General features: G+C 58.0%; 2 protein-coding genes across 4 annotated transcripts in view; both read left to right on the top strand.

Moving 5' to 3' along the window:
- Positions 1 to 7,818: 7,818 nt before the first annotated feature.
- Positions 7,819 to 21,857, top strand: ZBTB47 (zinc finger and BTB domain containing 47). 3 transcript variants are annotated; one of them, XM_046659841.1, is made up of 7 exons: positions 8,266 to 8,878; positions 12,223 to 12,286; positions 12,480 to 14,042; positions 15,693 to 15,840; positions 17,189 to 17,304; positions 17,930 to 18,074; positions 18,406 to 21,857. In XM_046659841.1, exons 3-7 carry the CDS (start codon positions 12,561 to 12,563, stop codon positions 18,747 to 18,749), a joined length of 2,235 nt encoding a protein of 744 aa, XP_046515797.1. In that variant the 5' UTR covers positions 8,266 to 8,878; positions 12,223 to 12,286; positions 12,480 to 12,560; the 3' UTR covers positions 18,750 to 21,857. The 3 variants fall into 3 exon arrangements, with proteins under 3 accessions (XP_046515787.1, XP_046515797.1, XP_046515792.1); XM_046659831.1 differs by lacking the exons at positions 8,266 to 8,878; positions 12,223 to 12,286 and adding an exon at positions 7,819 to 8,202; XM_046659836.1 differs by lacking the exon at positions 12,223 to 12,286.
- A 47-nt stretch (positions 21,858 to 21,904) lies between these two features.
- The window catches only part of KLHL40 (kelch like family member 40), a 20,115-nt gene continuing 19,720 nt past the window's right edge, over positions 21,905 to 22,299 (top strand). Inside the window, exon 1 of the mRNA XM_046659849.1 lies at positions 21,905 to 22,039. The gene's annotated coding sequence lies outside the window, so the exon portion shown is untranslated. The remainder of the gene's footprint in view (positions 22,040 to 22,299) is intronic.

Here is a 22,299-nt window from a genome sequence, read left to right as displayed (position 1 = left end):
ATAACTGAATGGTGACCGTAACCAGGTCGTCTTGACTCAGTATCCCTGTGGTTCTGACCATGCCCCGCCCCACCCTCACCCCTCATTGGGCCTCCATTTTGATTTCCTTATCTTTAATGAAACTCTCTTCATGCACCTTTTTTACCTTACTTCCTCAGTCCAATTAAATATTGATGTTCATTTTGGGTAACATGGAAAATTATTCTACTCATTTACATGAGTAGACTTCAAGTAATTTCCCAAGATGTCATTTTTGTTTATTTTATCTTAACCTTGATATTACTACCATCTGTCATTTAAAACATGTTTAAGAAGTCCACAATGTTGCCAGTCATTACCCCATTTGTCCACCCACTGTGCTATGCCACATCAGTATTGCTTTCAAGCCACTCACATCAAAAAAGAAGCTGCAAAAGGAATTCAGAGTGTTGACAGTTAAAAAGTGTTCCTATGTTTGTTTTGTTTTGTTATGCAGGAGTTGTAGATCTTACGGCTCTGACAGTGAAAGTGACCGAAGTTACTCTCATCACCGGAGTCCTAGTGAAAGCAGCAGATATAGTTGAAAATGTCCCCCTTTTTTGATACAAATTATATCTTATTTGTAAATATCTGGTAACTTAAAAGTTTAAGAACTTAATGGCAGTCTATTGTTCTATTTCAATATTAGAGATGAATTTCAAAAATGGACACTTAATTGTTACTTATTCACTTACCTGTGTGCAGAATTTAAAATACAGATATGTCTCCTAAAAATATTTTATGCCACATTTTACAGTAGCCAACTATGGAAATGAATTTCATTTTCTTGAATCAAGAAATCATGAAATTTAAGTATAATTTGCAATATTATTTTAGACTGTTTCTCTCCATCTCATGTATTCCTTAGAATACAGATTCTTTTTGCCCATTTTTCAGGTTTTAGCATATATGCTCCCGAGACAGAACTGTGAAGGAGAACTGTTAAAGGTGGCCAAATATTTATACAACAATTACAGAGTCTTATACATATGTGCTCTTAAAAACAAACCACCCAGAATTGATACTGATGGTAGCCAGGAGTAGAGGCAGTGGCTCTGGGGTTCTTAACTCATTCCTTACTTTGTTGTCTCAGAGGATCAGGCAAGTGGTCATCATACAGCCCACTGTCTGTATCACTTCAGCAGTGGGTGAGGTTAAGAGTAATAAATCAGCCTTAACTATAAATACCTGCACTGTCTCTAAGGCCCTAATATTTTATGTGCTTTTTAATCAATACTATCAAAAGTTTAGACTGTAAAAAACAATTCTATTCCAGTTCATGCTTTGGTGCTTGGTACCTTTTGGTGCCTCTAAGCATTGTTCTTATATACTATATATTTGAATTTCATTAAGAGAGATGAATTTTGTTTTTTAAATTCACTGACACCAAACATGGTTCCTTCTGAGCTGTATTCACTGGATATTTGGAAGGCTTCTCTCAAGCACAGGTGTGGGCTGGGCGGTCCCCTGGAGCAGGCAGGATCGGCATAGGGGGTTGTGTGGCCCCTCAAGTCCACTGCACATAACTGATGTGTGTGCCTCTGGAAGAGTGGATCGATGGGTGGCCTTCAGAAGTAACACCAATGCCTAACCACCACCATCCTGGAGATGTTTGCAGGGCTTTACTGTTAATCTTTCAAGTAAGGGATCTCCCACAGCAGCAGTTAACTGTTGTACGCACCAGCACGTTTTCCTGTTTCCGCTGTGACCCACACTGACTCAGTGAAGCCTCGCCTGACATGAGTAAACCTAGGACAACAGACAGGGGATGAGGGGTGCACGGCACTACATAGATGACACATTTTCAGTTTTGGGTGGTTCCTCCAAAAATGATTTGACCTGTGAAAACTGATATGATTTTTATTTAATCTTTAGTTTGAGGTTTTTTTTCCCCAAGTGTACTTAATCACCTTAGTGCCAGTTTCATTGAGTTTTGCAGAAGAAATTCCTATTGGATATTTGATGTAGAACTCTCTGCCATTCTAACCCAGGCCTTGCCTGGGGTACTTGGGAAGTGGGAAGGAGCCCTCAGTTGGAGGGACCTGACAGCCCCTGATGGATGGAGGGGTGACCTTGGATGTATTAAAACCACCGCCCATGAAAGGTTCATAAACAGGGTTAAGTGGTCAGTTGTTTGCCAAATTGATAGGCAAGAGTACATTAGAAAACAGGACCTACGTCAAACAAACGTGCTTGCTAGTGAATATGAAACAGTGTGTGATTCACATGAAGGGTTTTCAAAAGTTGCCTGCAAAGGAGAATCTTGCTCTAATAGTACTCAGTGGAAAAAACTGCATTCAGAACCCAAACAGAAACTGCCAAATCTAACTAGGTTAAGAAAATTACCCTTGGGCAACGTATTAGTTTTCTATCGCTGTGTAACAAATTACCCCAAACTTAGCACCTTAAAACAACACCCATTTCTTAGCTCACAGTTCTGTAGCTCGTGAGTCTGGCACAGTCTGGCTGGATTCTGCTCAGGGTCTCAGAAGGCTGAAGTCAAGGGTCAGCAGGGCAGCATTCCTGTATGGAGATTCTGGGGAAGGTTCTGCTTCCAGGTTCATTCTGGCTGTTGGCAGGATCCAGTTCCTCGCTGGCTGTCAGCCAGGGGCCTCGCCCTCAGCTCATTAAAGCTGCTCACATTCCTTCTGTGTGCTCCCCTCCATCTTTGAACCAGCAGTGGCTCCTCGAGTCCTCCTCATGCTTCAAATCTCTCTGCCTTCCTCCTCTGTTTTAAAGTTCATGTGATTAAATCAAGCCCACTGAGATGACAGTCTCCCTATATGAAAGTCAGCTGTGCCATAGAACATAACATAATCACAGGAGGTATAGTCACAGGTTCCTGGGATCGGGGCCTGGTGGAGGGGAGGGTTCTGCCCACCATAGGCAAGAACTGCCCAGTGTGGCTGTGGGTGGAATTTTATCCTGGAAAGTTGGGCCCTAGAAGCCTCATTTATCCATGGAAAAGAACAGACCTCAGCTGCAGCATTTGACTTGTGTGTTTACTAAATGAACTACAGAAAATAGTTTTTCTTCCGAAAGGGGATTGTTCTGTATTTTAAGTTATTTTTTAATAAAATTGAATTATGTTGTGAATTGTGCTTCTTAATAGAAAATGCATTATTGGACTGTTTTTGTAACATCCTGTTTACTGCAAATGAAACATCATATAGCTGGTATTGTTCAAAAACTGTAGAAAATACTTTTGTACATATTGGCAATGTCTAATTTGTATACACTTCATTTAAATTTCCCTAAAACTTGAAAAGGGGACCTTGTAGAAATTAAAATATATTCTTAGTTTAAGTCTGAGTCTGTGCATGTTTCACCTTTCTTTACTCCTCCAGACTTCAAATGGCATTTCTGAAATGCAAACAAAACCTTGAGCCTCTCTGCTGGCCTGGCCAGTGAGGAGACTTCGCCTCTGTGGCTCATCTTTGTCTTCTAGTTGAGTATTCGTGGTAGGGCACGAGGTGGAGGTGGACAGACCTCAGGCAGAGATGCTCACCTACCCAGAGAAGCAGTGATGGCTCTGGGTCTTCCTCCCGCTGTCCTCCGGCTGGGGTGACCTGCATCTAGATGTCTTTGCTGAGGAAGGACTATGTCCCATCCCATCTGTGAGTTGCTGCCTAGGGACAGCACATTTACCTGCAAAACCCCCTCCACACTTTGCTCCCCAACAGCGGTTCACCAGGCAGGTGCAGAGCACTCACTCGGGAAGAAAACATTCATGCTGATATTTTTAGCACCCACGTGAGAATTTGCAGGGCAAGTACAAGTAACTTTTTTCTCCTCAGAAATCAAATTTGTATTTTCTTAATGAATACAACGTAATCTCTCACTTAGAGAGATTGTGGAGATTCCGTTTTCAAAATTGAGTTAACAGTAGATCCCAGGTCAGGCAATTCCTGAAAATAGGCAAATCTGGATGCATTGCTTTAAAATTTAAAGATAATTGCAGAGTGTTTGCTGTAGGGAAATCCCCAAGTGAAGTTTCTTTAGGGTCTTATTTTTTGATGAGCTCCATTTTTTATTCACATCCTGATAGTGATAATCTTGATCAGCTTGGCAGTGTTGGGGGGAAACCTGTCAAGAGCTTTGCTCCTGACTCTTCTGAATTAGCTGGCCATGAGGTAGGAAGTAAGAATTGGAGGAAAATGCCCCTCCCGTGAGTGACTATGCACGCTGACCAGGCATCCCTATTTGGAAGGGAAAGGAGGCTCTCCTCGGGGGAGAATGGGAAGCCTTGCGCACTAGTGATGCAAACTGTGTGGCCAGGTGAGGGACCTGGAAGCCATGCCTCACAAGTTGGGCGAGCCTGGGCTCAGATGGCTGGTTTTTAGGAGAGGGAAGAACTCTGCTGCTGCCCACAGTAGAAGGTGAACGCTGGAATCCCATGAGGGACTGGTGACAGAGTAAGCTGGGAAGAGTGCCGAGAGCACTCCCGCTAGGCAGGGAGAAGTCCTTTGATGCCATAAAGATGGCAGTCTCAGGAGTCAAGAGGTCTGGGTGTCCTGGAGGACAGCCTGCCTGCCTTAGGACAGACCCTGGGCCGCTCCAACCAGTGCCTGGTGTATGCGAGGCAAGGAGAGCCTGCGCAGCACTCACAGGGGCAGGAGGCTGTAGTGGTCTGTTTCCTTTAAAGGTTTCAGTAGAAGCTAGAGGCAGTGCTCCCTTGCCCCTGCTTCCTGTTCTGCCTGTGAATCAGAAGGCTGGGGGGGTGGGGTGCTATGCCAAGCTTGGGGCCAAGCACTTCTGCCTCTTGGAGACCCCACACCCCCCCATTCACCACCTATAGCCCATCAAGCTCCAGCTCCACAGACAGCTGTGTCACTGCCCGCAGGACTCAGGCCATCCTGGAGAGAGTTACCTCTCCAACAGGCCTAGGGTTCTGAGGACATCAGGGTAAAGAAAGAGTGACCTGAGGGACAGACAACTGCCTTCTGCCCCTGGAAGCCAGACCCTGGGCCTTGGACTGCTCATCTGTAATCTGAGGCTAACAGTCCTTAGTCCATCTCAGCTCAAGCCCTGACATGGGGTGCCACAAACTATAACCAGACATGAGAACCAGGGGCGCTCATTCCCTTTCCCGCCCAGGGACCAGCCTGGAGGTAAGTTGGCCTCCCCAGGGCCCACAGGGAATAGGGCTTCGGGCTGGCATTTCCCATTCCCAGGTCACCCAGGGCCTCCTGCAACTAAAATCTCTGCCACCAGGCCAGGTTCCCAGAGAAAGGCTGCGAAGGATCCCACTGGCTTCAATGCCTATGGCCTAATTTGATTTTATTTTGAAGAAATAAAGAGCTTCTATGAGCAACTATTCTACGGCACAGTCCCTAAGGGTTTTGGGCCAGAGCCAGACTGCCTGGGTTCAAGTTCTCTGCCACTTCCTAGTTGAATAATTTTAGATAAATTGCTTGACCTTTATAATTCACCTTCTTATCTGAAAAAGGGATACTAAGGACTCCGGATACTAAGAAGTGAGGATTACATGCTTAGAACAAAGCATACATCAGTGGTTCAGGGACAGTGTCCCCTGGGCTTGCCTCCAGGAGAGTAGGAGGCCCACAGGTTTCACGTGGAGGGCTAGGCTCCCTTCAACCAACAGGGTGGGAGAGGATCCTGGCAGCTGTGAGGGAGGCCTTGAATCCAAGGCCTGATGTTCATGCTGTGGGAGGGAGCTGGGCAACCTGCTGGTTTGAATTAGGCCTCCACCCCCCAGCAGCTGTAGCCTATTAGTGCCAAGCTCAGTGGAGGCAGAACAGAGAAGCAACCTCCCCCACCCCCACCCCCTGCGATCTAAGCTCCCCCACCCTGCAGGGCCCTGGGTCAGCACCTAGTGCGTAGCTTGAACTTCCCTGCCACCTCTCTGGCCTCATGCTGTGGTGTTCCCTTTTATTTCCTGTCACTGCCCACTCTGCTCTCCTTCCCCCAGCTCAGCTACTACATAGCTCCATGCCCCACAACTGCATACGCATACACCCCTGGCCTGGGCTGTTCTTCCAGGTTCAGTAGGGGTGAGTCTGGTTTCCTCAACCAAGCCTGGGGACTGCCCTAGCACAGTGTGGGTCTGTTCCTCCTCCCTGACATGGGAGAGACACTTGGGGCTAGATGTTTCAGGAAGTGGTGAGAAAACCCGTGAGCTGGCCTCTAGAGGCAGGGGCATGGCTTTGCTGACCTTGCCAGCACCCTGCCTCAAGTGTCTGAAGAATCTTCGAGCTCTGCCCTGTCTCCACAAACTCCTGGCTCACCCCTGGGGCATGCGATTCTAGCCTGGGCTCCCCTTCCCCAATAACCCAGTCCCACCCCTCCCCCTCCAGAAAGCCTGCCTTGACCAGCCCTGAGGTGAAGCTCCCACAGCACGGCCCTCTCCAAGGCCAAAAGAGCAATTCTGTCTCTTGCCACCCGGCCACTCCCACCTGACAATCTGGACTCCAGTACATCAAATCGCCTCTAGTTCCCTGCAGATGCTAAACTGTCTCCTCCCTCCTGGCCTCTGCAGTCGTTCTTCTCTGACCGGAGTGCCCCTGCTCTCCCTCTCTGCTCTAGTGAATGCTAACACAATTTTCAGACTTTCCCTGGGGCTTCCCCAGTAGATGGGCTGTAAGCCAGAGAAGCAAGAAGGGAAGAGCTGGGGTCTTCAGGGAGACTGAGCACCTCCCCTCACCGTTCCCTCCCTTGTCACCCAACCTCCAGCCCCTCCTTTGGCTTGACTGCCAAAGGCCAATCCCAAAGGGGCCAGCAGCCCTACCTTAGTCATGCTGGCCACACCCCCTGCCAAGCTTTAGCTGGGAAGTGGGCCCAGAAGTGTCCCTGCAGTCCTCTCTGCCAGGTTCCTCCCAGCCTCCCCTTTTCCCTTCTCCTGATGCTGATGCCTGGCTGATTGATTTGTCCTGCTCTGGACCTCACTGTCCATATCCAACCAATGGGTACACAATTCCTCTCTTGCCACCTCCCAGACCAGTGCAAGGATCCACTGCGTCAGATGAGGAAGTGGGTTGGGACAGAGGAAGAGGCGGAAGGCAGCCCTGAGGTGACCACTCTGGCCTGGCCTCACCCTGAGGCCTCTGGCAGCTGAGCCAGTTGTCTATGCACCCACCATGGCCACAGAAGCGCAGGATGTCTGCAGTGGCCACCTCTAGGGGCATGTCCTCATCTCCGCTCCTTCCTTTCTTCCAGCCTCCCTTTCCTCCAGGGTCTCTCCTCACCCTCCATCTGGCCATGTGCATTCTTCCTCTTCCTCTTGGCACTCTTTGCTCATCCCCATCTTTGCCCCTGAGACATGTTCTCCCTGGCTCTGGGATAGCCTTGTCTTAAGGGCGACCCCATCCTGCCATCTTACAGGACAGACCATCAGATTATATGATGGTGCCAGCCTGGGATCTGGGCCTCTGCTCCATTTCCTCCCTGACACCCAGAACCAAGTCACTCTGCACAGGCCCAGTGTCCTTGCCCACTGATGAGTAGGGTGGCATACCCAGCCTGGGCTGGTGTGTAAGCATGACTGCACGTATGTAGGGAGGGGTGGGGGTACTGTGTGGGACTGCCGGGATGGGGGCCATGTGAGAGGGACCAAAGATGGGGCAGGAGTCAGCTAGGGGTGGGCTGGGGGTGGGGGCACAGAAAGGCATCTGAATGATGACAGGGGCCACATGAGAGGCCCACAGAGGCTCCCTCTCCACATTGGTGGCCCAGCCACCACCTGAGTCCTGCCAGGCCCAGCACCCTGTGGTCCCCACCCTGCTGCCTGCTCAGCCTGGCAGCGCTCCTTTGCAGCCTCTTGCCAGCACAGCCAGCCCCCTGCCCCCACTGGTGTCCATGCCAGAGCAGCATTCCGCAGGCGTGGCTGCATCTCCCCAGCAGAGACTGAGCGCGGGAGCTGCTCAGAAGCGGTCAGCTCACCCGGCTCGGCTGAGGGACACAGTAGGGCCCGAGCCTCTGGACCCCACTCCTCTAGTCTCGCCTTCTCCTGGCCCTAGACCAGTCGCCTTAAAGGATCTGATCACTGCAGCTGTGGTCCGGTTTTCGCATCTCCTGCCCTTGGGCGGCCCTGTGCAGCCAGGGGAGGCCACCAGGTATGGGTCGACCAGAACCAAGTCCTGGAGGCACAGAGCAAAATGCGCCCTGGGGCGCCCTGTGGTAGGGGTGCGGAGCCGGACTAGTCGGAGATCGCGGACTCACCCTCAGGTAAGAGCAGCCCAGGCCAGAGGGTGGGGGCGGTGAGCGCGGCTAGGGTACGGGGTTCGGTCCCTCAGCGTGGGTCGCTCAGGGGAGCAGGTGGGAGCTTTTTCTGCAGCCGGTTTGGGGGCGGGCGCGCCCAGCTTCCCGATTTCAAGGCCGCACTCTATTCCGACTCCGCCTCTGTGGCGCAGCTGGAGGGCAGCGAGGTTAGACTCCTGGACGAACTTCCCGGCGGAAAGGGGGCTCAGCGCTGGAGAGTGAGGCCGGAGTCCCTCCGCTAGGATGGGAGCAGTGGGGCCTGCCTGGGAGCCCCGGGGGTCCGAGGTAGAGCGGGCTGCACTCGGACGGCGCACACCACGCGTGTCCGCGCCCCCCGCCGGTACGCAGGGCGGCCTGGCCCTTTAAGCGGCCAGACGGCGGCCCCAGCTGACGCGCGGGCTCCAATCGGCGCCCCGCGCCCCCCGCCCGCCGCGCCCGAGGCTCTGGGGCCGCAGCTGCTCGGCGGCTGGACTCGCCGCGGCCCTCGCCTCCGCCCGCCCGGCCGCGCCCCCGGGGCCATGGTCGCCGGGCCCTGCGCGGGGGCGGCCCCCAGCGCGGCGCTTCATGGAGCGGCCCCGGCCCGGCCGCCGGGGGCAGCGCGATCCCGCGGGGCCCTGTGAGCCCCCAGCGCCACGGCACCATGGTACGCAAGGCCCTGCCTGTCCCCCCGCTTATCCGCCCACCTGCTCGCTCTGTCCTCCCAGCGCACGGCCCGCCGCCTCGGGGTGGCGGGATCTTCCCTCTCGCCGGCTCTCCTCGGCCCCTTCTCCTGGGTCCCCGCAGGCCGGGAATGCGGCGCGGTGGCGCGGCCCTGGCGGAGAGGGGGTTAAATTCCTGGGGTGGGGGCCCGGGCAAGAGAGGCTGAGCTCTTGCTAAGAACAGGCGGAGGGGGGCGCTTCCCTGAGCCCGGGACGGCGCCGCCCGCGGACTGGGGGATGGGGGGGGGAGGGGGGAGGTCGGATTCCCGCCTGGGCCTTGGGCCACGTGGGCGCTGGAGCCGCCCTGCCTGGGGATTCGGGGCGCCTGGGCCAACTAGGGGGACACCCGCAGCTCCTATCCAAACTCCTGTGTGACCTTGGGCCAGTCCCCCGCCCTCTCTGGGCCTGTTACCCGGTGAAGGGAGGGGGCATGAGCGCAGCGGAGGCTGACATAGACACCCCTTCCCCAAAAGGAGGAGCCTGGAACTCATGAGCCTGTGCCCCCTTTGCTCAGTCTGGGCCCCCTACTGCTGCCCAGCAATGGAAAGATTGGCCTGGGGGTAGGGGGGTGTAGATGAAGGCCCAGCTTTCATCCCCGGGCCTCCAGGGAGACGCTGGGGCAGGATAGGGATGCCGTGGGCTTCGTGGGCTTCGTGGCTCTGTGTAGTGAGGTCAGGTACCCTTCAGGTGTAGAAGGCTCTGACCTGGTGCGCAGCCCCAGCAGGTGTCCCCCCCACCAACCTGGCCTGTGGGGAGGCTTTGAGGGCATGCAACTCCCTGGCAACAGGAGTGCATGACCACTCCCCTGCATCATAGCCAGGCTGGCCTGGCCTGGCCTGGCCTTGGGGGTGGGGGGTGGGGTGTGTGGCGTGTGGCGTGTGGTTGCAGCTGGCACAGTGGGGGGGGGGGGGGGACGTCTGCAGCTCCAGGGAGCAGGCACATCTGGCTGGGGAGGTGGCCACAGCTGGTGGGCCCTGTGTGGGAGGTGCCAGGCTAGGGGGCAGCTGCAGCCTGCTGAGAGGCTGCCAGTTATGGCCTCGGGCAGCATCTGTGTGCCCTCTCAAGAAAGCCCAGTCAGGGGGCCTGGTCATGAGGTTCTTGTCAAGAGCCAAGGATGGTGCTGGCTTGGCTGGGGTACTGCCTGGGGAGTAGAGTCTTTGGGGCAGCACCAGCCTGCAGGCCAACCCCGCCTCCCCTGCTAAGGCCAGAGGGCCCTGGCCAGGCCTCACCTGGGCCCTGGGACCAGATGTGCACGTGGGAGGGTTGGGGGCACTGCCCCTTCCCCATGGCAGGCAGGCAGTGTAGGGCCTTCTGTGAAGGAGGAGCAGGGTGGTCTGGGGCCCTGTGGTCTGGGATGGGCTCCCCCAAACAGATCTAGCTTGTCAGCTGACAAGCCCTTGTCCAAGCCACCTCCCCTGTCACTGTCCGGCCCCTGGAGGCCCTAAGGAGCCTGTTACAACCCAAGTTGCACCTTGACCCCTCACTACTCTGCAGGAGGCAGTAGCTCTGGGGCGGAGGCTGCAGGTCGCGGGGGTAGTGGTGGGGTTTGAAGAAGCGCAGCTGGCACCCTGCGTGGGAGGGTCCCCAGATGCCTCTTCCTGCTTTTCGAGTCAGTAAAGGCCAAGAAATCCATCCACGTGGTGTCCAGTCCCGCAGGGAAGGGGTGGCCTTAGCAGACTGGGAGCCCAGGAGCTACTCCCTGTGGGACCCCCCCCCCATTCCGAACCTCAGTTTCCCCATCTGTGCAGTAGGGTTTGGTCCCAGAAGATGAATCAGAATGAGTCAGAGGAGGGAGATGGGAGTGGCTTGGCATCATATCCCCATTAGATGGGCTGGGCCTGAATGGGCCAGCAGTCCTGAGACAGAGGGGCCGATGGGTGACTTCTTCTTGGCTGGGGGCAATGAAGGCGTAGTGGGAGGACTCAAAGAAGATGGTGTCTCTGGCCAAGGGCCTGGCCAGACTGGGATCTGAGAGAGCATGGGGTGGGTGCTGCGTGGGCTGCTGGGTGTGGAGGGTGGTTGTCCTTGGTGGCTCCTTGAGGGCCAGGGCAGATTCTCATTCAGGTGACTGAGAAGTTGGATGTAGACACCCTGACTCCCCATGCCCCGTCTAGGCCCACCCACTGCCGCCCCACCAATGGAAGGACTGGCGAGGAGGAGGTGGGCTTTGGATGGATGGGACTAGGCTTCAATCCAGGGCCTCCAGGGAGGTGTTTGGGGGAGGAGAGCTGATGGCTTTGTGGCAGTGGGGCAAGGTACCCCTCAAATGTAGGATGGTCTAGCCTGGCTGGACAGGGCCTGAGGAGGGCCAGAACCTAGAACCTGTGGGGTTGGTCCAGCCAGGCAGTTAGTCGGCAGATATTAATTGAACATCGCTGTGCACTGGACCCATGCAAGGGACCGGGCAGCCTGCCTATCTGTGCTGCCCACCTCTTGGAGAGGCCACCGTGGTGGAGCCAGGAATGATTAAGCTGGTCCCTATTCTGCACAATTCGCAAGTGCTAGATGTGGTCCAAGGGCTGATAATCTGACCATGAGACTTCAAGTGCCCCCCTGAGGCTCCAGAGGCCCCACATCATGTGGCCTCCAAGATGACCAGGACCATGCCTGATCTAGGTTCTGGGAGCCTAGGGTAAAAGGGGTCTGGGGCAGGCCTTGGGGGCCTCCTGCCTCCCAGCCTGGCAGAGAGAGAACACAGCTGTATCCTTCCGCCCCCACAGAACCCCTGTGTGATGGGCAGCTGCTGGTGGCCAGGCCTGAGGCCACAGGCAGCGGCCTGGCCCAAGCTCTGGCTGAGTAACGTGGGGTTGGCTGGGGTTCGCCAGCCTCCTCCAGCAGGGCAAGCAGGACCAGGCGGGGAGAATTGACAGGCCCTGGATTTCTTCACAGAACTTTCTCTCTCTGCAGCGCTCAGGCCCAGGCCTTGAAGACCACTTCTGGCGAGGTGCGGGGTTCCCTCAGGTGCTGCCCCCAGGGGTGCAGTGGCCAGAGGCCAAGCAGTGAGCCTGAGTTCTGTTCTTGAGGAGTCTGGGGTTAGGCAGGTTGGCTTTATTTGTGTGCGTGAGTACATGCATGTGTGTGGGGGAGAGAATCCGTGGGGCTTGGGAAATGCTGAAGGAGTGCTGGGTCCCTGCAGGGGTGCCACCTAGTCCCTGGTTTTAGCCCTGAAAGTCCCACGTCCTGGGAAACCCCTCGGTCTCTGGCACACCAGGACGGTTGGTCACCCTCGTCCCTTTTCCTTTCCTTCTCTTCCCCTTCCCTTCCTGGGATGACTTTTCCTGTTCCACAGGGAAGAGCTGGAGGCCCAGAAAAGTTGACCGACTAACCCAGGAGCTGATCTTCCTTCTCAGAAGGTCGCCATTGGAGTTTGAGCTCTGAGGGGCAGCTGACTCGGGCTCGAATCCCGGTTCCCCCATTGTCCTTCCTGGAGCTTCGGCTCCTTTTCTGTAACGTGGAGCCAGGAGTGATGGGTGGGCTGCCTCCCGGATGGCAGGCGCTGCCGGGGCCCCAGGGGCCTTGCCCTGACCTGTGCCCTCCGCCCCGCAGTTGCTGGTTGAGAAGACGACCGACTCACCGGCGGCCGAGTTCTCGCTGGTGGAGGACGTGGCGCTGCACTTCGCCTGCTTGATGGGCCGCCTGAACGAGCAGCGCCTCTTCCAGCCTGACCTCTGCGACGTGGACCTGGTCCTGGTGCCCCAGCGCAGCGTCTTCCCGGCACACAAGGGCGTGCTGGCTGCCTACAGCCAGTTCTTCCACTCCCTCTTCACCCAGAACAAGCAGCTGCAGCGTGTGGAGCTGTCCCTGGAGGCGCTGGCTCCTGGCGGCCTGCAGCAGATCCTCAACTTCATCTACACATCCAAGCTGCTGGTCAACGCGGCCAACGTGCACGAGGTGCTCAGTGCCGCCTCGTTGCTGCAGATGGCTGACATCGCCGCGTCCTGCCAGGAGCTGCTGGACGCCCGCTCCCTTGGCCCACCGGGCCCTGGCGCTGTGGCCCTGGCCCAGCCAGCTGCCAGCTGCACCCCGGCCGCACCGCCCTACTACTGCGACATCAAGCAGGAGGCCGACGCCCCGGGCCTGCCCAAGATCTATGCCCGAGAGGGCCCTGACCCCTACTCGGTGCGCGTCGAGGACGGGGCAGGGGCCGAGGGTGGCACAGCACCTGCTGCCATCGGGCCAGCTCAGCCCTTCTTCAAGGAGGAGAAGGAGGGTGGTGTTGAGGAGGCGGGGGGGCCCCCAGCGAGCTTGTGCAAGCTGGAGGGTGGGGAGGAGTTGGAGGAAGAGCTTGGGGGTTCTGGCACCTACAGCCGTCGGGAGCAGTCCCAGATCATCGTGGAGGTGAACCTCAACAACCAGACGCTGCACGTGTCTACGGGGCCTGAGGGGAAGCCGGGTGCTGCCACAGGCCCTACCACCATGGTGCTGGGCCGGGAGGATGGGCTGCAAAGACACTCAGAGGACGAGGAGGAGGAGGAAGAGGAGGAGGAGGAGGAGGAGGAAGAGGAGGGTGGTGGCAGTGGAGGGGAAGAGGAAGAGGAGGAGGAGGAGGAAGAGGAGGGTGGCAGTCAGGGAGAGGAGGAAGATGAGGAGGAGGAAGGGCACAGCGAGCAGGAGGAGGAGGAGGAGGACGAAGAGGAAGGGCACAGTGAGCAGGATCAAGAGAGCTCAGAGGAGGAGGAGGAGGGGGAGGAAGGAGAGACGGGGGGCAGGCAGGGGCCAGCAGGGCGGCGCAGCAGCCGGGCAGCCCCCCCTCCCCACAGTCGCATGGCCACACGGTCCCGAGAGAATGCTCAGCGCCGGGGCCCCCCTGAGCCTGACGAGGCCGGGCGGCGGGGTGGGAAGCGGCCGAAGCCACCCCCAGGAGTGACCCCTGCACCAGCCCGAGGGCCACAGGCCACGGATGGGCTGGGGGCCAAGGTGAAGCTGGAGGAGAAGCAGCACCACCCGTGCCAGAAGTGCCCGCGTGTTTTCAACAACCGCTGGTACCTGGAAAAACACATGAATGTGACCCACAGCCGCATGCAGATCTGCGACCAGTGCGGCAAGCGCTTCCTGCTGGAGAGCGAGCTGCTGCTGCACCGGCAGACAGACTGCGAGCGCAACATCCAGGTGGGCCACAGGGCAGGTGAGGGCAGGATGGGGCAGAGGCCAGCTGCGGCCACTCAGCCATCCAGGCTGACCCAGGCTAGAACTGGGCCCTGGGCGCCCAGTGTCCTGCTGCCTACATTGCCCAGGCAGTCTGGGGAGACCAGACCTAGCCCCCAGACAGTGAGACCAGCCCAGGCCCAGGCTGAACCAAAAGGGCAGGACTCAGCTTCTCAGGGTGGTGAGAGCTCAGGGGATAACGTCAAGGAGAGCCTCCTGGAGGAGGCAGACAGAGCTGGGCTTTGGCACGTGCAGAGATGTGCAGATAGGATTGGAACAAACAGTACCCTTGGCCAAAACGGCAAAAGGGATCATGGACTTGGGAGGATGAGAAGAGTTGTCGGAGCCACATGAAGCTAGGGGAGAGCTAGCTCTGAGGGATGAGTCAGTGTTTTAGTAAATCCTTAGTGCTACCAGAAATTCAGCAGGGCTGCCGTGAATAGTTTCACAGATTGTGCACTGCACAAAAGCACAGATGAAAGGAGAAGGCATTTGCCCAGAGGGGGCGTCATTTTCCACTTGCCACAAAGGCTGACTAGAGCAAGGGGGTACCGGCAGGAGGAAGCCCCTGCCCTCAGCTCTTTGGAGATGTCAGCTGGCCTGGGCCTGAGGGAGAGCAGGGGCTGCTGGGGCCAAGTGGGGTGGCTGGGCTGGCTGCCTGAGTCTGGGCAGCCTGGCCTCTTGGTGCAGGCAGCGCAGGGCCAACCAGGCTGGTTTTTACCCTTCCTGGCAGAGGCAGTGGTGGGGGCAGCAGGTAGGCGGGTGCTAATTGCCGAAACTAATTGCTAATTGCAGTGCCCTGTGGAGAACATCTTCCCTGGGGGTTCCCTGGTCTCCTGCCCCACCCTCATGAACCTGTTTGTTGGCACTTGCCTGCCTGCTGGGTTGCCCTTTGACCCTCCACCTGCCACTCACCTGAGTCTCCCTCCTGAGGGGGAAGATGCTTGTGCCCCTTCTGACCTGGGCACCCTGACCCACTTTCTGCGAGTGTCCTGCAGGGATGGGCAGGAAAAGGGCCCAGGGGAAGAGGAGGAGGGGAGTAGGAGCCCCCAAGGTTCCCACCGCCCTGCATTACCTGATGGGACCTGGTAGCCCCTGCAGTCCCCCCAAGCCGATGTTTTGGGACCTGTCTCCTTGGGAATCTCCATCTTTGGTGATAGGGCATGGGTCCCAGCAGGGGGAGGCAGCAGAGATAGTGCCCCAACTCTGTCAAGACCTGTTGTCTGAGAGGGGCTTCTCTATGAACTGTGGATGGCCTCTGCACCCGCTATGGCCCTTCGGTTCTGGGTCTCCCCTCTGTAGAGAGATGACTTGTCAAAATGAGCACAGAGGAGGGCTTCCTGGAAGAGGTGACCCCTGACCCTAGTTGAATTCAAGGATGCATGAAGGCCCCAGGCTGTAGCTCTGGGTGGGTGGGTGGGTAGGTGGGTAAGTGTTTAGGGAGTTACCATCCCCAACTTCCAAGACATCAGATCGGCTGCTCCATCAAAGGCTCTCTCTCCAGCATAATTCAGATGATGGGGAAACTGAGGCCCAGAGAGGTCCTAGGTCCTTGTCCTAGGTCACATGGTTCCTGACTCAAGATCGAGGGCCTAAAGTCCTCTCACCCCACAGTGTGTGACGTGTGGCAAAGCTTTTAAGAAGCTCTGGTCCCTCCATGAGCACAACAAGATCGTGCACGGCTACGCGGAAAAAAAGTTCTCGTGTGAGATCTGCGAGAAGAAGTTCTACACCATGGCCCACGTGCGCAAGCACATGGTCGGTAAGTCTAGGCCGGTGGGGAAGGCACTGAGGACAGAGCTAGGCTGGCTGCTGGGTATACTGGGAAGGACTTTCCATCCAAGGGCAGTGTGAACAGCTAAGAAGGCCCCTCCCAGCTGGGAGGCCTGGGGAGGCTGGTTGCAGTGATGGATGTGGCCTGGACAGGCTCTGGGGCCAGGGCTGCCATGTTCAGTTGGGCAGGTTGCACGTTGCACAAGGGCTCCTGGTTAAGACAGCAGGTGGGGACCAGAATCCAGCTGACACACTACTAACCAGGCTGTGCATCCTGGCATGGGGTTGTGTCCACCAGGAAAAGGAGCACCTTTTCCTAAATTACACGAAGTGCCATATGGGCTGGCACAGGCCCTGTCCCAGTTTGAGGACAGCTGTGCCTCTGATTCTTTCTCACCTGGCCCTCACAGGGCTTCAGGCTTCTCTGAATGCAACCCTCCCCCCAGGGGTTCCACCTGGACACAGTAAGGAGGCCCCCCAAGTGTGTGTTGGGCCACCCTGCTACCTTGGGCATGGCTGTCCCTCCCCTGTAGTGGGTCTGGCTGGGAGTCTTGTGTCCAGGCAGCCCTCCCTTCCTTGCCTGCTTGGGGCCTGGGGCTCAAGGGAGGGATGGCCAAAGTGGGCAGTGGGCCCCTAGCCAGGCCTTGCCCCCTTTCTCCAGCAGACAGTGCTAGGGGCCTCCAGCGTGAACTGACTGGGAGCTGAGAAGCTGGGGTCTAGCTCTCAGCCAGGAGCATGTGGGTGACCCAGGATTGGGTCCTTCCCAGGCTTGGATTCCTAGCTCTGAGCTCTGAGGGGCCCTCCCTGTCTCCAGTTGCATCCTCCCAGATCTTCTTGAAGAGTTTGTTGGTCCTCAGCTATCTGTGGGCTCGGGCGAGCGCAGCTCACTCCCTCTGGACTGCTCAGGGCCCGAGGCTGGGGCCTGTATGAGTGTCAACCCCTGTCACGCCAGCCTCTGTTGAGGCTCAGCACCACTCCCAGCCTTTCTTTATAGGATGGGACGCTGAGGCTGTGCAGGGAGTCGCGCGGGGCCAGGATTTGAGCTGAGGCCAGTCCCACTTGGAATCCTTCGATCTTTCTCTGAAGCTTTAGGGGTGAGGCGGCCTTGGCTGTTTCCCTTGGCCAGAGGCTAAGGAACCATGAGCGCCTCCACTGTTGTCTGAGCCAGACTTCAGAGCAGACCAGGAGACTAGCCTGCAGGGGAGAGGCTGAGAGGTAGGCCCCAGAGTAGGTGGTGCCCCCAGAGGCTGTCCAGGATGTGGGGTCTGCTCAGGCAAGGATCTCCTGGGAGAGATCCTCATGGTTGAGATGTGACGACCATGGTGCCCTCCCCGTAGCCCACACCAAGGACATGCCCTTCACCTGCGAGACCTGCGGGAAGTCCTTCAAACGCAGCATGTCTCTCAAGGTGCACTCACTGCAGCACTCTGGGGAGAAGCCGTTCAGATGCGAGGTGAGTGCCCTCGACCTGCCTGGGGCCACCTGGATGCGGGACAGGGATGGGGGCAGCAGCTCTTAAAAACCAGGGGATTGAGGGGAGTAGAGTACAAGGTTCAGAAAGAGAAGCGCCCACCCTGATGTCTGTGGCCTCTGCCTCCCACTCCATCCTTACCTGGTCACCCACCAGGCCTGCCCCTAACCCAACCCCACACGTTCAGGGTGGGAAGCCTGCATGGGCTTGAACCAAGGGGCAAGCTTTCTGCGAAAGTTGAGAAGAGCATCTCCAGCAGAGAGATCAGAGATGGAGCTGCAGTGGGCATGAGGGGGGCATTCCGACAAGGAGGAGGGATGGGGGGCCCTCGGCTTTAAGCATGAGGCCTCCCTCCACTTTGTGGTCTTTCCCAGCTTCCTGACCCCCATTCCCGCCTGGGCCCTTCATGCCCACGGCCTCTCCTGTTCTGCCCATGCATTGCCTCACCCCAAGAGCACCTTGGCCGCCCTTGCATCCACACCTCCTTGCCCAGGAGCCCCTCCCAGGGCGTGTCCTTCCTGGGCCCTGCGGTCACAGGCAAGCACATCCCCCTCTGAAGGCTGCTCCCTGCTCTGTCCCTGGGCCTTACCTCCCACCCTACCCTTAGAACTGCAATGAGCGCTTCCAGTACAAGTACCAGCTGCGGTCCCACATGAGCATCCACATTGGCCACAAGCAGTTCATGTGCCAGTGGTGTGGCAAGGACTTCAACATGAAGCAGTACTTCGATGAGCACATGAAGACGCACACAGGTACGGCTCCGCACTCCCCTCATCCCCGCCCCCAGAGGGGCTCCATGCTGGGCTTGGGACCCCTGCTCAGCCCTGGGCAGGATGCCTGGGATGGCCCTGGTCACACCCCTTCTCAACTCTGGACCTCAGTTTACCCTTCTCTATGAGGCTCAGCGCTGTCCTCCCCGCCTCCCAGGGTAGGGTGAGGCTGGTACAAAATGGCTCAGGACGGGGAGGATCCCAGTGCCAGGGCTAAGCCCCTCTATGGTTCCATGGGCACAGGGAGGCTCGCCCAGGGTTAGGGTGTGGCAGCCCTCTCAGTGACTCCCTGCTGCCCACGGCCAACCCCCAGGGGAGAAGCCGTACATCTGCGAGATCTGTGGCAAGAGCTTCACCAGCCGGCCCAACATGAAGCGGCACCGGCGCACGCACACGGGGGAGAAGCCGTACCCCTGCGACGTCTGTGGCCAGCGCTTCCGCTTCTCCAACATGCTCAAGGCCCACAAGGAGAAATGCTTCCGCGTCAGCCACCCCCCCTCTGCCCCAGGCCTGTCCCCGACGCAGCCTTCGGCCCCCGCGCTGCCCCTGCTCCCGGGGCTGCCGCAGACCCTGCCGCCGCCGCCGCACCTGCCGCCGCCGCCGCCGCTCTTCCCCACCCCTGCCGACGCCGGCGGGAGGCTGAACGCCAGCGACTGATCGCCCGCCTGCCCGCGGGACCTGGAGCCCAGGGCCGACTCCGGGAGCCACCCTGTGCCCGCCCTGCTCCTTGTAGGTCGGCAGCGGCCCTGGCCTGGCACCGCCGCCCCCCATGCCACGGGTGGCTGGACACACTCTGCTTGAGGCCCCTGACCCTGGGGGGTGTGCAGGCTGACGGCCCCCCAGAGCTGGTGGAGGACACCTCACTCCCAAGTGCCCCCCTTTCAGAGACTCCTTGAAGCCTTTACTTTTTTTGTTTAGAAGTGAAGGAAAAAGGAAAGAGAGGAAAGTATTGGCAGCACCTCCTCCAGGTGAGGGGGCTGCTGGAGATGGCAGGTACAGTGGGGAGGGGGGGCTGGGCAGCAGTGTGACTGGTCACTCTGCTGAGGCCTGAGCTGGAGGGGGTTGGCCAGGCCGAGCCTGCGTCACCTTCAGCTGCTCATCCCCACTGCCTCTGTGCCCCCATCGCCCCCCCATCCCGGAGGGTTTGGGGAGTTGAGGTGCCAGAATGGAAGTTGGAGGAGTTGTGGACCCAGTCTGAGGGTGTGGACACCAAGGCAGGGGCTTGCGACTGGATGCCGTGAGCGTGTTGGGTGGGGAGGGGTGAGGTGGTGAAGTGCAGGCCTGGCTCTGCACCATGTGGAGTGGGGCGGGCAGGGGCTGGACCCCAGGCATTTGCTTTCTCCACCCACAGCCCTGCCAGCAGGCACAGGGATTCCTGACCTGCATCAGGCAACACCAAGGCCCTGAGTCCTGGAGAGGATGTCCCCAAGTAGCCTCTGGGCCAGGGTGTTGTGGGCTAGGCCCTGGGTGGGCAGACGGGCTGGCTCCCGAAGCACCAGCTCCCAGGACTGCAGTCAAGGAGCCCCTGCCAATGGGTAGACCCCAGGGGCAGGGCCCTCAGGAGGAGGCTTGGTAAATGTTTTAAGGTTTCAAGGTGCTATCAGTGGGGCAGAGGGCAGGGCTGCTGTTCACAGAGCACCCCGTCCCTCACCAGCTGCCCTGGCCGTATCTCCTACACTGGAGATGTGTGTGTCTGTGTCCGTCTCTGCTCCCCGAAGGCAGCACTAGGCCTCATCTCTCACTAGGCCTGGCCACAACCCACCCTCCGCTGCTGTCCAGTGTCCTTGACCCTCCTGGGCCTCTGCGCTGGTGGGTGGGGCGCCTGCAGCAGTGTCGGTGAAAGGAGCCTGCACGTTTAGGCAGGGGGTGTGGGGGTGCTGGGGGAGTCCCAGCCTGTGCCTGGCGCTTGCCCCCATGAGGCAGCACTAATAGGACACCCTTTTTTGTTGTCATTTAACATCTTTAGTCCTGCCTTTAAAATGGGGAAGAAGGTTCCATAAGCTACATGTTTCCTAGTTAAGCTCTTTCCTATTGTGTTTATACGGTTTTGTTTGTTATACTCTTTGCACCTTAACCCCCCACGACTACCCCCTGCACACCACCTTCCCAGCATGGCTGGAGTGGGAAGAGGCCTGAGCCCAAGGGGGACAGTGGGGAGGACTGGGCCCCATCAGCCCAAGGGCCGAGGGGGTCGGAACCCCTCTGACCTCCTTGTGAGGCCCATGGCGCTGGGGCAGGGGGCTGGGGACATTTTAATCATCAATAAACGAAGCACTTTATTCTGTACAGATGTGGGCAGGCCCAAGGAGCCCGAGTGTTTTGAGGATCTGTAATCCAAGCCACACAGCCCTGGTTGTTCTCTGGGCTCTGAAGGGCCCAGATGAGTTTGGGGCTGCAGCAGGAGCAGCAAAAGCCAGAGCCTGTAGAACACCCCCCCCCCCCCCCCCCGCCAGGCACCCGTGCTGTCCCATGGGGAGAGAAGGTGGGCGCTCCGCGAGAGGGGAAGGCTCCCTGCTCTGCAGCTCCCCCACCCCAAGGTGGGGGCCAGGGGGAGGGTGGTGTCCAGCCTCTTATGGGGTCAGGGCTGGGACTCCCATGCTCCTGCTTTACTGCAGCTCTTAACCTCCTGCGGCCCTTGATCTCTGGGCTTCCATGACGTCCTCAGGGTCCTCCCCTCCCCGTTTCCTCCTCTCCCTTGCTGTTTCTAACCTCTGGTCCCAGTGCCTGGTAGCTCCTCAGAGCTGGCTCACATTTTCCAAAAAAAAGTTGATCTTCCCCAATGGGCTGTAGGCCAGAACCCCCGTGGGTTCCCCAATGCCTGTCATTTACACCCGAGTCTCCCATGGGGTTAGTGGCTTTGTCATCTGCTAGCCCCACTGTGCGAGCCTGGGGGTCCCTGACCAGGCCGGGCCCCTGGTCTGTCAGGCCAGACTTTGATGAGCAGAGGCCAGAGATGGGTGTGGGGGGCTGGTGATGAAACCCTGTCCCAGCCCTTAAGTGTCCTCTTCTTATATACTTGCCCTCTGAGGGCGGGAGAGGAGTCCAGACAGCAGGCTGGGCACTGGTCAAATGGTCTTATAGCTGTAGGTGGGCATGGCCAGGCCCTCTCCTGGGAGGCCCACGTCCGAGTGGGAACAGGAGCCCTGTGTCCTTGGTGCTAATGCTCTCTTCCCCTTGGGCCAGTGTTGGTGGGAGCTCCTTTCTGGCCAGACCACAGGGGTCTGAAGCAATAATGGAACCTCAGCAGTGCCAGTATGGGGAGGGGTTCTTGTTTTACCAGCTTTTACATTTAATTTCTAAAACAAATTAGTAAGCACCTGGATCCTGGAGTGAGGGGACGGCCATCATCCCCACCTCCCGGGGCTGGTGGAGGTGGCGGGGAGGGGGTGCGGGACCATCACTTCCCTCTGGAGGTGCATGCAGGGGTGTCCTCTGTCCCGCTGGATTCCTCAGTCCTTTTGGTCAAACCTCAAGTCAGACCATCTGGGGATGAGTGACCGGAGAGATGAGGTGGGCCTCAAGCCCCATGGCCACAGTTCTGGGAGCCGGGGCTGAGTCAGAGCCTGAGCCTCTGCCCCTGGCACCTGCTGCTACAGCCGTCACAGTGCCCCTCACAGGGGGCTCAGCAGTGGCAGGACGGCTGTGCCCAGGTGTGTGGACCCTTGATGTCTGGTCATGTGTGGCCACCCCACAGCCACAGAGTGCGTGGGGGACAGCAGGAGGGCAAGTGAGAAGGGTAAGGGGAATAAAGTCGGTACAACTGTCCCTTGGCCCGCCTCTTCTTTACACGCTGCCCTGACCATTGGTCGGAAAGACTGGACCAGAGCAAGGGCAATGCAGAACCCCACAGCTTGGCTGTGCACCGCATGGACATCTGTGCCTTGGAGCATCTGCAGACCCCATCGCCCTCCCTTAAGGGTGGCCTGGGCTTCCGGAAACATCCAGAGGTAGGAGCTGAGGCAAGAGCAGAGGTGTACCCCCAAACTGGTGCTGAGTCTTGGGCAGAATGCAGAAAGGGCTTGAAAGAGGAGAGGTCCTTGGGCTGCTGAGGTTGAGGCAGTGCCCACAGGAGGCCAGGGCTCCTGCAGGTGTGGCTTTCCACCGGCACCTGGACAATAGCCACAGAACAGCAGGGACCAGCGTCTCCCATTCCTGCGTTCTGCACGGGGGGGGGGGGGGGGGGGGGGGGGGGGGGGGGGGGGGGGGG

Source organism: Equus quagga, chromosome 1 (genome assembly GCF_021613505.1).
Source record: "Equus quagga isolate Etosha38 chromosome 1, UCLA_HA_Equagga_1.0, whole genome shotgun sequence".
NCBI classification, from domain to species: domain Eukaryota; kingdom Metazoa; phylum Chordata; class Mammalia; order Perissodactyla; family Equidae; genus Equus; species Equus quagga.
Note: the sequence above shows the minus strand (reverse complement) of the source record. Positions and strands in the feature narration are given on the sequence as shown.